The 15,713-nt window shown below is 37.5% G+C and overlaps 1 protein-coding gene across 7 annotated transcripts in view; it reads left to right on the top strand.

Annotated features, from left to right (window-relative positions):
• The window catches only part of fam13b (family with sequence similarity 13 member B), a 116,153-nt gene that overhangs the window by 30,689 nt on the left and 69,751 nt on the right, over positions 1-15,713 (top strand). For 6 of the 7 annotated variants that reach the window (XM_061891759.1, XM_061891760.1, XM_061891758.1 and 3 more), the window contains exons 2-3: positions 3,481-3,634; positions 9,636-9,845. In XM_061891759.1, coding sequence (XP_061747743.1) covers positions 9,680-9,845 — 166 coding nt within the window. In that variant the 5' untranslated portion in view covers positions 3,481-3,634; positions 9,636-9,679. The remainder of the gene's footprint in view (positions 1-3,480; positions 3,635-9,635; positions 9,846-15,713) is intronic. The other variant, XM_061891757.1, reaches the window with a different exon arrangement.

Genomic DNA, 15,713 nt, shown 5'->3' with positions numbered 1-15,713 from the left:
CGACTGGTGCGGACAATATTGGAGACGGACATACTTGTCCCCACACAAAGTAAACAGCAAAGGAAAAAACTATTTGATGTTTCTTGTATTTTCTCAAAACAGCATCCATCAGCTGCTGTGACTGAGAGGTAATGATGTGAGGAAACATGCAGCAGGCGATGTGTCGTGAACGTTGTCACAACTTGTTTATATAGTCTTTAGTTTGTTTACTGGGATGTTCATTCGTCCTGTATTTAACTGCAAACTGTATCAGTGTTCAAATAACATCAATACAAGCTCAAATGTTTTCTCATCGAACTGAACCAGCTGTGAAGATAGTGTATTCGAGCTGGGAGGTGTCACTCCTCTTTATTTTTGTCGGCCAAACTGTTGCACTGAACCACAAGGGGGCGTTGGAGAAGAACAAAGCTTGTTTATTAGACTTAATCTGCATTAGCCAAACTGCATTGTTTTATTTTGATATCAAAAAGTGAACGTCATGTTTTTCTTACATTACTTGTGTTTTGTTCATGTCACAAAGATATTTCTTCAAAAAGCATTAATAGGATATCATTTTGTTAACGTTTTGTTGTGTATAGATAATTCCTATATGATATATTTCTGCTCAAACTCTTAATGGATCTGTCCCGACGCAGCATCTACATATACGTATAAATGTACATAACTTAAAACAATAAAAAAATATTTGAAAAAAATACTTCCCCTCTCTGAAAATGTAAAAATAGAGATAAAGGCATCATGAAATGATAGGCGCCAGCGCGACCCCGAAAGGGAATAAGCGGTAGAAAATGGATGGATGGATGGAAATGACAACAATCCGACAAGATATATATATATAAGGGTGTGGGAAAAAATCGAATCACTTACGTTGTGCGATTCAGAATCAATTCTCATTTTTAAAAAAATCTATTTTTTTTTAATGTATTTATTTATTTTTTTAATCAATCCAACAAACCACTACACAGCAATACCATAACAATGCAATCCAATTCCAAAACCAAACCTGAGCCAGCAACACTCAGAACTGCAATAAACAGAGCAATTGAGAGGAGACACAAACACGACACAGAACAAACCAAAAGTAGTGAAACAAAAATGAATATTATCAACAACAGTATCAATATTAATTATAATTTCAGCATAGCAGTGATTAAAAATCCCTCACTGACATTATCATTAGACACTTATAAAAATGATAAAAAAGAACAATAGGGTCACAGTGGCTTACACTTTCATCACATCTCATAAGCTTGACAACACACCGTATTTTTGGTTTGTTTAATAGTTAAAACAAATTTACATTATTGCAATCAGTTGACAAAACATTGTCCTTTACAATTATAAAAGCTTTTTTATTTTTTTAAATCTATTAATCTTCTAGCATGTCAGCAGACTGGGGTAGATCCTGCTGAAATCCTATGTATTGAATGAATACAGAATCGTTTTGAATCGGAAAAATATAGTTTTTGAATCGAGAATCGAATCTAAAAAATCGATATATTATCAAATCGTGACCCCAAGAATCGATATTGAATCGAATCATGGGACACCCAAAGATTCACAGCCCTAATATATATATATATATATATATATATATATATATATATATGTGTGTGTGTATGTGTATATATGTATATGTGTGTGTATGTGTATATATGTGTATATATATTTGTATATGTATATGTGTATGTATATATATGTATGTATGTGTGTGTATTAGGGATGCACCGAAATGAAAATTTGTGGCCGAAGCCGAATAAAACTTAAATGCTTGGCCGAAGGCCGAATACCGAATAATGAATGCAGTTTTAAAAAAATATATATATATATTTCATAAATAGCCTAGAATAAATATTTAGACATGTTTTTCAAATAAAGTATTTTTTATTGAATATTGACATGTTTTTAATATTCCAGTAGCCTTTGCTTTTCATAAAAAGCACAAAGTTTTTCATTTATATTAGGCCTTCAAACAAAACATGCATTCCAAAAAAAAAAAAAAGTGCTTTAAAGTGGATAAACCCACAACAAATTAATTATTGTCCTTTTGGCAAAAGTCTGCTTAGCCACAATCATCAACATTATTAGCCACTGCTAATAATGTAAACAGAAGGCTCAAGTAAATCTCAATTAAGTGTGTGCTTATAACCTCATACGCTTATATAGGTAGCCTACACAACAGGCTAATAATGTAAACAGAGGACCCACTAAATCTCAATAAGTGTGTGCTTGTAACCTCATACACTTATACAGGTACACAACATATCCCGACGTCACCGCACGTTGGTTGATTGCGTCACCGCGTCAAAAAATTGCATCACACGCCACTATTCGGCCTTGTTCTTAACTCATTCCACCGAAGGCCGAATGTGGCTTTTTTTGCCATATTCGGCCGAATATATTCGGTTACCGATTAATCGGTGCATCCCTAGTGTGTATATATATATATATATGTATGTATGTATGTGTGTATATATATATATTTATTTATATATGTGTGTATATATATATATGTGTGTATATATATATATATGTATATATGTATGTATGAGCCCTCCTTTAAGGCAACACTTGCCTTGATCTTAAAAATTAAAATTTTTAATAAAACCTCTCTTTCTGGGGTTTTTTCTGTTTCATCATGTCACCCTCTTCTTTGTGCTTGCTTTTGCAAGCAGCAGTTCGTCCTCCGTATCTTCAGCTTCAGATATATAAGGTTGTGAATCCTCATTTGGCCATAAATAGTTGTCCTCGTTGCCTATTATTAAGTCCGCCATGCTTACAACACACTCGCGTGTTTCTATGCGGAAGTAAGAACACACAGTAGATGCCGGAGGTCGGATCACTGACTCAGCAAGTGCATGCAAAAAAACCTGAATGCTGCACTTCCACTACTTTTAATAAAGCCATAATTAACCAACACCAAGTCACAGCTGACTTGCAAAAATCCTGCGGGGGCGTGCTGGACACGCGCACGCACAAAGAACACAGCTTAGTCGGTGCCGGGTTAATTACTGCAGTCTGTGCACGTCCGCCGCACACTCTTGACCTCCAAACTCTGAAGTGGATGCAAGAATGCAAAGTGCGAGAGATGGGCCCGTAGAAAGCGCAAACAGAAAAAAAAGGGACTGAAATGAATCTGAACTCAGGGAGAGCACGTTGGTTTAAGTTTCCCATTTGTCAAGCTATCAGAGGACAATGAGTGGGGCAGTGTTAAGTGTTCCATGTGTTTGTTTGAGTAAAACACTGGGTCAATGGATTATTGTGCAATGAGGCAGCAGTCTAATTGATGGCCACCGTTGTTGTTGTTGCCGCATCCGCAACATGCAAATATACTTTTGTTATGCAAGACAACATTTTTGTTCCTGCGGTTATCACCTAAATCTGCATCAACCGTCTTATCTCCTTTCATATGTCTCCACCCACATTTTTTTTTTTAAATCTATCATTTTCCATTTTATTCACCCTTTTCTCTCTCATCAGTGTAGCTCGAAAAGGAATCCTGCAAGAGGGATTTGCGGTCCGTCAATGAGGAACTACCGGCTCATCTTTTGCCACAACCTGAAGCAGCCATAGGTGATTCACTGGTTCACTGGCCTGAGGAGGAGAGAATAGGACACACTTTCACTGCTACACGGTGAGTTCACCCACATGCCTTCACATTGTGCAATAATTAAATAGAATAGGAACAAAGCGATGATCACAAAATGCAATAGAAGATGCATTAAAAAGATAGTAATATACAAAACAATAATGCCATGAGGAAATGTGTGCAAATACCTATATTAGTCATGGTTACATAATATGTTTTATAGTAAATAAAATTGTTTCTCCTTTCCAGATTTGCTCCAGTAGTTTTATACTCAAATAATATAATGCAGGCATAAAAACTGATCAGCTGGCCGTAAAAGGGAACCTATGATGAATTTAATCGACACTTAAAACAGTTCCTTGTGGTCTAAATCAGTTGTTCTCAACCTTTTTTCAGCGATGTACCCCCTGTGAACATTTTTTTAATTCAAGTACCCCCTAATCAGATCAAAGCATTTTTGGTTGAAAAAAGTAAAATACAGCACTATGTCATCAGTTTCTGATTTATTAAATTTTATGACAGTGCAAAATTTTGCTCATTGTAGTTCTCTATCTTGAACTATTTTGAAAGAAAGATATAAAGATAACTAAAAATTTCTTGAAAATAAACAAGTGATTCAATTATAAATACATATTTCTACACATAGAAGTAATCATCAATTTTAAGTGCCCTCTTGGGGATTGTAATAGAGATCCATCTGGATTCATCAACTTCATTCTAAACATTTCTTCACAAAAAAAGAAATGTTTAACATCAATATTTATGGAACATGTCCACAAAAAATCTAGCTGTCAACACTGAATATTGCAGTGTTGCGCTTTCTTTTCACAGTTCATGAACTTACATCCATATTTTGTTGAAGTATTATTCAATAAATATATTTATAAAGGATTTTTGAATTGTTGCTATCTTTAGAATATTTTTTAAAAATCTCACGTACCCCTTGGCATACCTTCAAGTACTCCCAGGGGTACGCGTTCCCCCATTTGAGAACCACTGGTCTAGGTCAGTGTTTCTTAACGGGCTGGGGCCCTTTATTGGGCCGCGAGCGCCCCCTGAACGGCCGCTCAAAATGTCTCTCTCAGACGGTGTCTGTATGGGCCTTAGCAGTACTTAGCTGTAGTATGCCTTTTCACCACTTGTGGCAGTAATGACAATCTGAAACAAACAGAAGTCTGCAGTTTAAGTCAGAAAAACTTCTTAAGCACAAAAATTATAACTAAGGTGTTGAAGCTTTATCTTCATTTGCACTTAAATTATTATTTGTTATTAATTGAATTAAAATGTATATATTTTTTAGTTGTTAATTTGTATGTAAATTTATTTTATCAGTTTTTGCAGTGTATTTGATTTATATTTATTTTTGTAATCAACTTGACCTAATCTTTGTGATTAACACATGGTTTCTTCAATTTATTTTACCAGTTTTTGCTCTATGGTAAATGGGTTATAGTGGTATAGCGCTTTTCTACCTTTTTTAAGGAACTCAAAGTGCTTTGACACTATTTCCACATTCACCCATTCACACACACATTCGCACGCTGATGGCGGGAGCTGCTATACAAGGCACTAACCACGACCCATCAGGAGCAAAGGTGAATTTCCTTGCTCAAGGACACAACGGACGTGACTAGGATGGTAGAAGATGGGGATTGAACCAGTCACCCTCAGATTGCTGGCACGGCCACTCTCCCAACTTCGCCACGCCGTCCCCATATCGTATATCTGATTAATATTTATTTTGTAATCAGCTTGACCTAATCTTTGTGATTAACTCATGGTTTCTTTTCTTCAATTTAATGTATCAGTTTTTGCAGTATATTTGATTATTTATTTTTGTAATCAGCTTGACCTAATCTTTGTGATTAACACATGGTTACTTATCATTTGACAAAGTTTATCCTGTTAAACTGTGACTAGGTTACGTATAATTACTGAATACCATTAAATCCACAGTAAGATTGCTAACTCAGTGTTAATATTTAATTAGGGCCCCAGGTCCCTCTGTAGTGGAGAAGTTGGTCCCTGAAGTCAAAAAGGTTAAGAACGCCTGGTCTAGATAATATGTATTGTAAAGTTTGCTCCACAGTCACCTTCATAACACATTTCTGGAGTCCGTGTAGAAGTTGTTTATTTCTGGAGGCGTTACCAGATTGCAAAAAAAACATACTGAACCCTCCACAAAATTCATAACTCATCTTTTGAAAATGTACGCTGTTTAAAAAAATGTCTTGAAGTTGTCAAATGAACATTCATACACATTATATAGATTCACCCGGCCACAACATTAGGTTGAGACTTGCATAAAAAAACTGCTTCTTTTAGCAGCATTTACGTCACTGCATGCCGCACGTTGGTGTCATTGTGCGCGAGCCACGATTACATGAAAATAATACTTTATCCTACCTTTTTTGTTTTTCCTCATAGCCTTAAGCAAAAGGGAGAGGATCTCGTCCCCCTCTATCTGAGAGCATGACTTAATGTCCAAATAAGTACGTCCACCTGGCTATGACATTTCAACGTCACCGTTGAGCAGTGGTTCTCAAATGGGGGTACGTGTACTCCTGGGGGTATTTGAAGGTATGCCAAGGGGTACGTGATATTTTTTTTAAATATTCTAAAAATTGCAACAATTCAAAAATCCTTTTATAAATATATTTATTGAATAATACTTCAACAAAATATGAACATAAGTTTATAGACTGTGAAAAGAAATGCAATAATGCAATATTCAGTGTTGACAGCTAGTTTTTTTGTGGACATGTTCCATAAATATTGATGTTAAAGATTTCTTTTTTTATGAAGAAATATTTAGAATTAAGAATGAATCCAGATGGATCTCTATTACAATCCCCAAAGAGGGCACTTTAAGTTGATGATTATTTCTATGTGTGGAAATCTTTATAATTGAATCACTTGTTTATTTTTCAACAACTTTATAGTTATTTTTATATCTTTTTTTTTCCAAATAGTTGAAGAAATGAGCCATATTTTGTACTGTTATACAATTTCATAAATCAGAAACTGATGACATACTGCTGTTTTACTTTTTTTTTCAACCAAAAATGCTTTGCTCTGATTAGGGGGTACTTGAATTAAAAAAATGTTCACAGGGGGTACATCACTGAAAAAAGGTTGAGAACCACTGCTGTAGGGCATCAAAAAACGGATCAGGCCAAAATACATGAACCTAATGATTTGACGCTTTGGCATTGTTTAACACATTGTAACACTTACAAGTCGGAAAAGGCAAAATTTATCATAGGTCCCATTTAAAAATTAATTGATCGAGGGTAATTGTTGCAACCAACAGACGCACTTGTTTCCATCTTTGAAGAAGACAGCCTAGCGTGGTAATCATAATAATAATAATGGATTTAAGGTTAACTACATCAATGCAGGCATTTTCTGGTCAACATGATTCTAATATTTTCTGCTCAATATTATTTTCAACATTTTTCTTTTTTTACGCGGCCAAGTACTGATTAATGCCCATCCCAGGGGTTTCTATCTAAAAAAGTTAAAATTGTGGACCTGATTGGTAAGACACTAATCACAGATGGCAGTAATTAACTGGAACCCAGAGAAACGTGCACCTTTTTGCTCTCAAAACACGTTGCACAACAAGCTGACCGTCAGTATGACAAACTGGTTTTCAGATGGTTGTCAGGAGAAAAAAGAGGAGGAAAAAACAGCAGACTTGTTTGACCGCCTGAGGAAGAATGAACAGGATGTTATGAAGACAAATTTGTGATAATTCGGGATCAAAATCACACAGTACTAAGGCAACGGTACGATATTATTGGTGTATATGTCAAAAAAAAAAAAACAACTTAAAAATGTTATAGTTTGCAAAATGAAGTGGCAGAGATGTTCAGGATTTAACACACTTACTGTAATTAGACTTACACTTCCTTTTTATTGTCATTCAAATTTGAACTTTACAGTACAGATGAGAACAAAATGTTAGTGTATTAGCTCATGGTAGTGCAGGACAAAAAAGCAATAAGGTGCAGATATATATAAATAAATATTTTATTGCACTTTTTCATATGCATCCAGGTTTATATGTTATACTGTCTTTATATTCCAGCGAGTTAATCCATGTTTGGGGGGAATTGAGGGGGTGATTATGATGCATTCAAGAGCCTTACGGCCTGAGGGAAGAAGCTGTTACAGACCCTGGAGGTTCTCGGAGGCTGCGGAGCCACTTTCTAGAGTCCAGGAGTGAAAATAGTCCTTGGTGGGGGTTGGAGGAGTCTCTGCAGATTTTCTGAGCCCTGGTCAGGCAGCGGCTTTTTGCGATCTCCTGGAGTAAGAGGAGTCCTGATGATCTCGAACACAAATTGAACACAAACAATGTTAAAATGTTTCAATCATTTATATTACTACAAAGATGAATTTTCAAGAGCAATGAACTAATTGTGCATTTCAAGAAAATATTTTAAAAAAAACCTCACAGTTGAGTGTCTTTACAGTGACAATGTAAACATCCAATGTAAAACAATAATCACTTTGACTTTCTGAGAAACAGTGTTCGCCACAGTGGACATTGTATCAGTCTGGAAAATGCTGTTTCGTAGAAAAAAATACCTTTTTTATTTAACTTTTTAGTAATGTAAATACCTCACAAACTGATGTTTTGCTTGGCTGGCTTTAGACATATTTTCTGGAGGACATTTTATAAGGAGGCGACTTGTCCAGGGTGTACGCTGCCTTAGTAAGTAATAGGGGTACTTGAATTAAAAAAATTTTGGTTCGGTACTTACCTCGGTTTAGAGGTCACGGTTTGGTTCATTTTCGGTACAGTAAGAAAACAACAAAATATACATTTTTTGGTTATTTATTTACCAAATTTGTAAACAATGGCATAACATACATATACACACAGGGTCCATTGCCAGGGTTAACGTGGTCAACATATATCAAATAAAAACTGAATAAGATAAGGTTCGGAATGGTTTCTTAACAAAACCTCTCTACATATAAAGTGCTTTTTTTGATTGATTGATACTTTTATTAATAGATTGCGCAGTACAGTACATATTTCCGTAAAATTGAGCACAAAATGGTAACACCCCAATAAGTTGTTCAACTTGTTTAAATCGGGGTCCAAGTTAATCAACATTAAACTGCCTCCGGTTGTTGCTCAGAAGAAATAAAATGACAAAACTTTTTGCGACGTACAAAAAGTGCAACATTAAACAGTTTCAATTCAACTCACCCCCCCCCCAGCCTGGCTAACTTGGAAGTAAGAGGATATATGTTCTTCGACCATAGAAGTGAGTCAAAATCTAGTTTTAATGCAATACAGCAACCCCCCGCGACCCCGAACGGGACAAGCGGTAGTAAATGGATAGATGGATAGTCTTAAATGTGCTGCTATAAAAACATTTGTTATTGCTTTAGCCCTGCCTGGCTGGCCGAGGAGAGGCTGCTTGAATGTGGTGTTTGCACCACGCTCCTCTTTCTCTTCCTTAAAGCGAGCTTGATTTGGGGGTGGTGCCGCTTCAAAGGGGTTAGCATGTTTGACGTGTTGGCAGAAGCATACCCTACTGCTGCTGAACAATGTCGGCAAACCTCCGTCCTCCATTGTTGTATTGCACCTCGAAGCCAAAGTGTTCCCAAAGGGGAGATGTTAACAAAGCAAGAGGGTCTTCCAGCTCTGGCTTTTGCATGTTGTCCTAGCCCAATCGCTGTAGGCCTGCCGTGTGTTTTGCCTCGCTCTGCATTGTTTACACAACGTGCGGTGCGCTACCTAATAAGTCCGTGTGGAAACTCGTTCAGTACACCTCCGAACTGAACCGAAACCCTCATACCGAAACGGTTCAATACAAATACACGTACCGTTACACCCCTAGTAAGTAATGAAGATTATGCAAGAGTGAAATAATTAAACTGTGCCTTTTCCCCAACATGAAACCATGCTGTTATTTGAAATATATAGAATAGCTACTTGGTCACTCGCATAAAGAATTGTAGCTCATTATGAATTTTATATCCTTACATATTTTGCCCTCTGTGCTTTCCTTTTTTCTGTCCTAAGACGTGAGGTCTTGGCGGGGTTGTGGTGAGGAGGAGGTGGAGACCATGAGGAAGAGCGTGTCTCCGTTGCCAGGCAACGAGGGCGGGGGCTCCGCTGGCGCCACGCGGGTTTTTGGTGTCCCACTTGACGAGGTGACGCGCACGCACACGCTGAGCGGTCACGAGGTTCCTGCGCTGGTGAAAGACATCGTTGACTACATAGAGGAGCATGGTGAGTCACGCACACAAGCACCAAGTTACATCACAACATACCATAGCAATCCCCGTCTATAAAACCCCAGACGGTTTCTATTTCACTTTTGATTAAAATTATGGGGGAAAAACGTGACTGACAACTATACTTTGACAAAGTCACTGATGCCCGAAAAGGACAAGCGGTAGGAAATGGATGGATGGACTGGCGCCAGCTCACTAGCTTAAATGCTAACATGAAAATTGACATTAGTGTCTATCGAAACTAGTACTGGGCGATATGGCCTTTTATTAATATCTCAATATTTTGCCTTAGCCTTGAATAAACACTTGATGCATATAATCACAGCAGTATGGTGATTCTATGTGTCTACATTAAAACATTCTTCTTCATACTGCATTCATATATGCTCATTTTGAACTTTCATGCAGAGAGGGAAACCACAACTAAGTCAGTTGACCAAAGGTGTATTAAGCAGTTATTAAGCAGTGGCACAAACATTCACGTCATTTTAAAACAGAAAGTGTAAGATTGTCAAAGACACTTTAAAATAAGCTTTGAGTGCACTTTTGTGCATGATGTCACTAAGGTGACCTATCAAAACAACACTAAATTAAAGTGCACTTTTTGTACAGAACGCCACTACAATTAGTTTAAAACAAATAAAGTGCACTTTTATGCATGATGTCACACAAGATATTTCAATAGCTGTCAAATAGAAATAAGCGGCATAATAGGAAATGAAATAGCAGTGGTGCTACTTTTTGTAGCAATGCTTTTGCCGCATGCTTGTTGAACATGTTCCCGCTTGAAGCCAAACCACCGCCAGACGATGGACCATCAGCTGTTTTTCTTGGGCAGGAATTCTTCATTTGTTACTAGATTGGCACCTTCTCTCTCTCGTATTACCACTCGCAACGCACCGTTAGCATCACAGCTAATGTTTCCCATGTAGCTACCTCTCTGGTCAGGGAGGGCGTGTGACGTTGGACACGTGACGTATGTAAGATGGTTGACTTGTTTAAGTCTCTGTGAGAAGGAGAGACAAGAAAGAGTGGGAAACGCCTGTAGTGTAATGCCCGCAGCTAAAAGCAAAACATATACTCGAATATCACAATGTAGTCGTTTTCTATATCGCACAGAGATATCTATCGAACATATCGATATATCGCCCAGCCCTAATCTAAACTTAAATAAAACACATTACTGTCTGAACAACTGCTATTCAATTGTCTACATTGAACCGACAAGCTGTGCTCTCTTCAAACACAGTGATCGTTCTACACTTGGAAGAATACGAGACATAGGTGTTTGTACGTTGCGTTCAGGAACGCTCAATAGAGTAGGATGTCACAACGCCAGCCAGAAACAATAATTAATAATGGATTTTATTTGATATGCTCTTTTAGTTTAGGTACATCCTACAGTGCTACAGGACAAACCAATATTTAAAACTACTTGTCCAGGGTGTACACGGCATTCCGCCCGAAAGCAGCTGAGGTAGGCTCCAGCTCCCCCAGCGACTCGAAAGGGATAAGCTGTAGGAAATGGATGGATGGATAAATGCACAGCTATTAAAGTCCTACTGAAAGCCACTACTACCGACCACGCAGTCTGATAGTTTATATTTCAATGATGAAATATTAACATTGCAACACATGCCAGTAATTTAGTTTACTAAATTACAATTTTAAATTTCCCGTGGAGTTTCTTGTTGAAAACGTTGCGGAATGATGAAGCGTATGATGACGCCTGTGATTGACGTCTCGGGTTGTAGCGGACATATTAGCCCAGCACCACTTACAGCTACAAGTCGTCTCTTTTCATCGCATAATTACACAGTAATTTGGACATCTGTGTTGCTGAATCTTTTGCAATTTGTTCAATTAATAATGGAGACTATAAATAAGAATGCTGTTGGTGGAAAGCGGTGGATTGCAGCTGACTTTAGCACCGAGACACAGCCGGTGTTTGTTTGTTGTGAAGCTTTAACACAGAACGGTCAAGCGAACATGTTTCTCTACGTCAACCAGCAAGTTTTTGGATGGGAAAATTGTGATATTAAGTCAGCTCTTACCGGAGACTTCAGTGGATTATGGGACCTCCTCCTGTAGCTGTCAAAAAGGCATCTGTGATCAAAACAAAAACTATCTACTATTCATTTAAACCCTCTTGTTTTTTGCTCTGAAAGTCTTCCTGTGTCCTTGAGTTCTTAAACATGAACAAAAGTAATGCAAATACTAATCATTCTAGTACCGATCATGTACTGATAGCAGTCTTGCTATCGACACACATGGATCAATGTGCCCTCTTTTTAGACAACAGCGGAGCATTGTTTCATTATCCTCTCTCTCGACTCGTATTAATCTATCTGTTTTCCTGTTAGTTGCTGATTACTTTCTGCTGTAAAGCATTTCAATCTATACTTCTCAGTTAAAGTACCAATGATTGTCACACACACACTAGGTGTGGTGAAATTTGTCCTCTGCATTTGACCAATCCTCTTGATCACCTTCTGGGGAGTGAAAGGAGCAGTGAGCAGTTAGAATAATACAAAATAACATTAAAGTTAAGTACCAATGATTGCCACACACACACTAGGTGTGGTGAAATTATTCTCTGCATTTGACCCATCAACCTTGATCATCCCCTGGGAGGTGAGGGGAGCAGTGGGCAGCAGCGGTGGCCACGCCCGGGAATCATTCATGGTGATTTAACCCCCAATTCCAACCCCTTGATGCTGAGTGCCAAGCAGGGAGGCAATGGGTCCCATTTTTATAGTCTTCGGTATGACTCGGCCGGGGTTTGAACTCACAACCTACCGATCTCAGGGCGGGCACTCTAACCACTAGTCCACTGTGTAGGTTTACGTGTTTTTTTTTTGTTTTTTTTCAAACTGGCTTCGCGATTAGAATGCCTTTTTTACTTGACGTGTAACTTGTTTTTAGCCTCGTCCTCCAGTGATAATGTCACTTGTAAGAAATTTAGTTTTTTTTGCCACAACCGAGGATTATTTACTTCAAGGAGCGGCTTTGCACTGCATAACGTATAGGGAGACATACTTAGCTGCTAGCAGCCGGAGGACCAAAAATAAATCCGTTTTTGTGATAACTGGGATCGATCGCGTACATTTTCACAGAAATAGTCCAATACTGATTTGTGGCGGATCATTCGTCAAAATAGATGACAGAATATAACTTACCAAGCCTTGCTTTTATCTTGTAAACATTTTGGCTGGAGCTTTCTTTTGTTTTGTGCGGTCTTTAATGAAATATTTCTGTAAAGGAAAGTGGAGGGGGTGTCTTTTATATAACTGTTGCACTCAGGCTTTCACCTCAAGTCTCCTGAGCTGTGGCCGTTTGTGCAAGTCGGGGGCCTCTTGACCATATGAGGTTATGGAATAAGGTTTTAATCCTGGCAGTTTCCTACTCATACGTGAAATAAATCCCTGCAGCGAGTCAGGAAGTTATTTAGCCTGTGCAAAGACCTTAATCTCTTGTTAATTGTGCGTGCAATAGCTGAGGTACTAGCGCTAAAAAGATGTTGTGACGGAGAAGGGAAAGTCAGAGCTTTTTTTTTTTTTTTTTCAAATTAAAATGTTGGACTTGCATGACTGACAACATGCTTCATTTGTTTTTTACAGTCGTCCCTTGTCACATCGCGCTTCAAAGTTTGTGACTTTACCCTTATCACATACATATTGCTCGTATTATGCAAAACCAATTTTTCTCACTTTTGGTGCCTGTTTTTGTGTTTGAGTTGAATTTGAGTTTATTTCGAACATGCAAGCATACAACAAGATACATCACAATTTCCAGTTTCTCTTTTCAACATGTTCGAAAAGGAGTAGGAAGAAGCAGAGTTTATTTAATCCTACCCCTTTTCTTTTACATAACACTTGCTCAAACTTTTGTTCACTTCCTGTTCTCAATCTATTCACAATATACTCCATAAGTAATCACAATAAAAATAAATAAATAAATAATAATTGAAGTAAGTTATATTTCATATGATGAGATAAGTAAGCTTATTTTGAGAATGAATGAATGGATGAAATACATTCAGAATGTTTATCACGGTTATTCTTCTTCGTACTTTGACACTTTAAGTTTGAAGAGTTTCTTGAAGTGGATCATATCAGTACATTGTTTGATTGCTTTGCTTAACCCATTCCATCATTTAATTCCACATACTGATATACTGAAGGTCTTAAGTGTTGTACGTGCGTACACATGTTTTAAATGACATTTGTTTTTTAAGATTATATTTCTCCTCTTTTTTTTTTGAGGAGAATTGTTGTATATTCTTGGGTAGCAGGTTATAGTTTGCTTTGTGTATAATTTTAGCTGTTTGCAAATTCACTATGTCGTGGAATTTAGGTATTTTTGATTCAATATATAAAGGATTTGTATGTTCTCTATATTCAACATGATGTATTTTTCTAACTGATCTTTTTTGTAACACCGTTAGTGAATGAAGTGTACTTTTGTAATTATTCCCCATATTTCTACACAGTAAGTCAGATATGGTAACACTAGCGAGCAGTAGAGAATATGAAGTGATTTTTGGTCTAGAACATATTTTGCTTTATTCATTATTGACATGTTTTTGTGTATTTGAGATCTGCATAATTCCCAAAAATGCGAAATCAAACCATTGCAAAGATATTCATAAAACAATCTTGCGGTTCTTCATACTTCCCCCAAACAAGCTTTTGGAATATGCCCAATTTTTGATGTTTTTCCAAGTGTGACGTCTTCTGATATCTCCGTATATGGTAAAGTTTTCCTGGAAGATCTTTGCCCGAGTCCGCCATTGTAGTCAGACGCTGTAGTCAGTTCCTTCTTTTTTTCTATCCTCTTGTGAGGCAGACTGGCTCGTATATGCACATGCATCCTCCGCTGTTGCCATTTCTAATACTAAGTAGCGAATATCTGTCAGTAGACTCACTGTGGATTCTGAATCTACAACAACTTGGCTGACGGAGAGAAGGCACAGTCTAAGTGGAGGCACATACATAAGACCGCGACAGAAAGCGTCTCGAATATTTTTTGTAAAACATAATCTATGCAAAATGTTGACCAGAGAACTACCATTACATGTTATGTAGACCAGAAAAAAAAGTCCTTTAAATGTAGAAAAAAATTATAATATAACCTATAGAATTTTCTAGCATAAAAAATCACCTTTAAGTAAAAATATCAACAAACAATCAGAGCTCACCGTTTAGTATCGTGGCCACTGATTGGGTCAGCCTCAGGCAGCACTAGTGTGTTTTGAAATACAGTCTAGTGTGCTGTGGGAGATTATTTATTTTCACCTATTTGGGGTAGAAAATATTTTTTGCAAACCAGTAATTATAGTCTGCAAATGATGTGTTGTTGTTGAGTGTCGGTGCTGTCTAGAGTTCGGCAGAGTAACCTCCTAGTACTCTTCCATATCAGTAAGTGGCAGCAGGTAGCTAATTGCTTTGTAGATGTCGGAAACAGCGGGAGGCAGCATGCAGGTAAAAGGGTATCTAATGCTTAAACAAAAAGTAAAGTGCTCCTAAGAAAAGGCATTTAAGCTGAGGTAAGGCTATGCAGAACAAAACTAAAACCGAACTGGCTACAAAGTAAACAAAAACAGAATGCTGGACGACAGCAAGGACTTACTGTGGAGCAAAGGTGGCGTCCACAATGGACATCCGAACATGAAATGACAATTGATAATGTCCCCACGAAGAAGAATAAAAACAAAGTAGATGCGGGAATTATCTTTCAAAGGAAGACATGAAACTGCTACAGGAAATTACCAAAAAAAAGAGAAAAAAGCCACCAAAATAGGAGCGCAAGACAAGAAGTAAAACACTACACACAGGAAAATAGCATACAAGTCTAAATATAT

The sequence above is a fragment of the Nerophis ophidion genome, linkage group LG29 (assembly GCF_033978795.1).
Source record: "Nerophis ophidion isolate RoL-2023_Sa linkage group LG29, RoL_Noph_v1.0, whole genome shotgun sequence".
Lineage (NCBI taxonomy): Eukaryota > Metazoa > Chordata > Actinopteri > Syngnathiformes > Syngnathidae > Nerophis > Nerophis ophidion.
The sequence above is the reverse complement of the archived record's forward strand: the minus strand, read 5'-3'. Positions and strand labels throughout refer to the sequence as shown.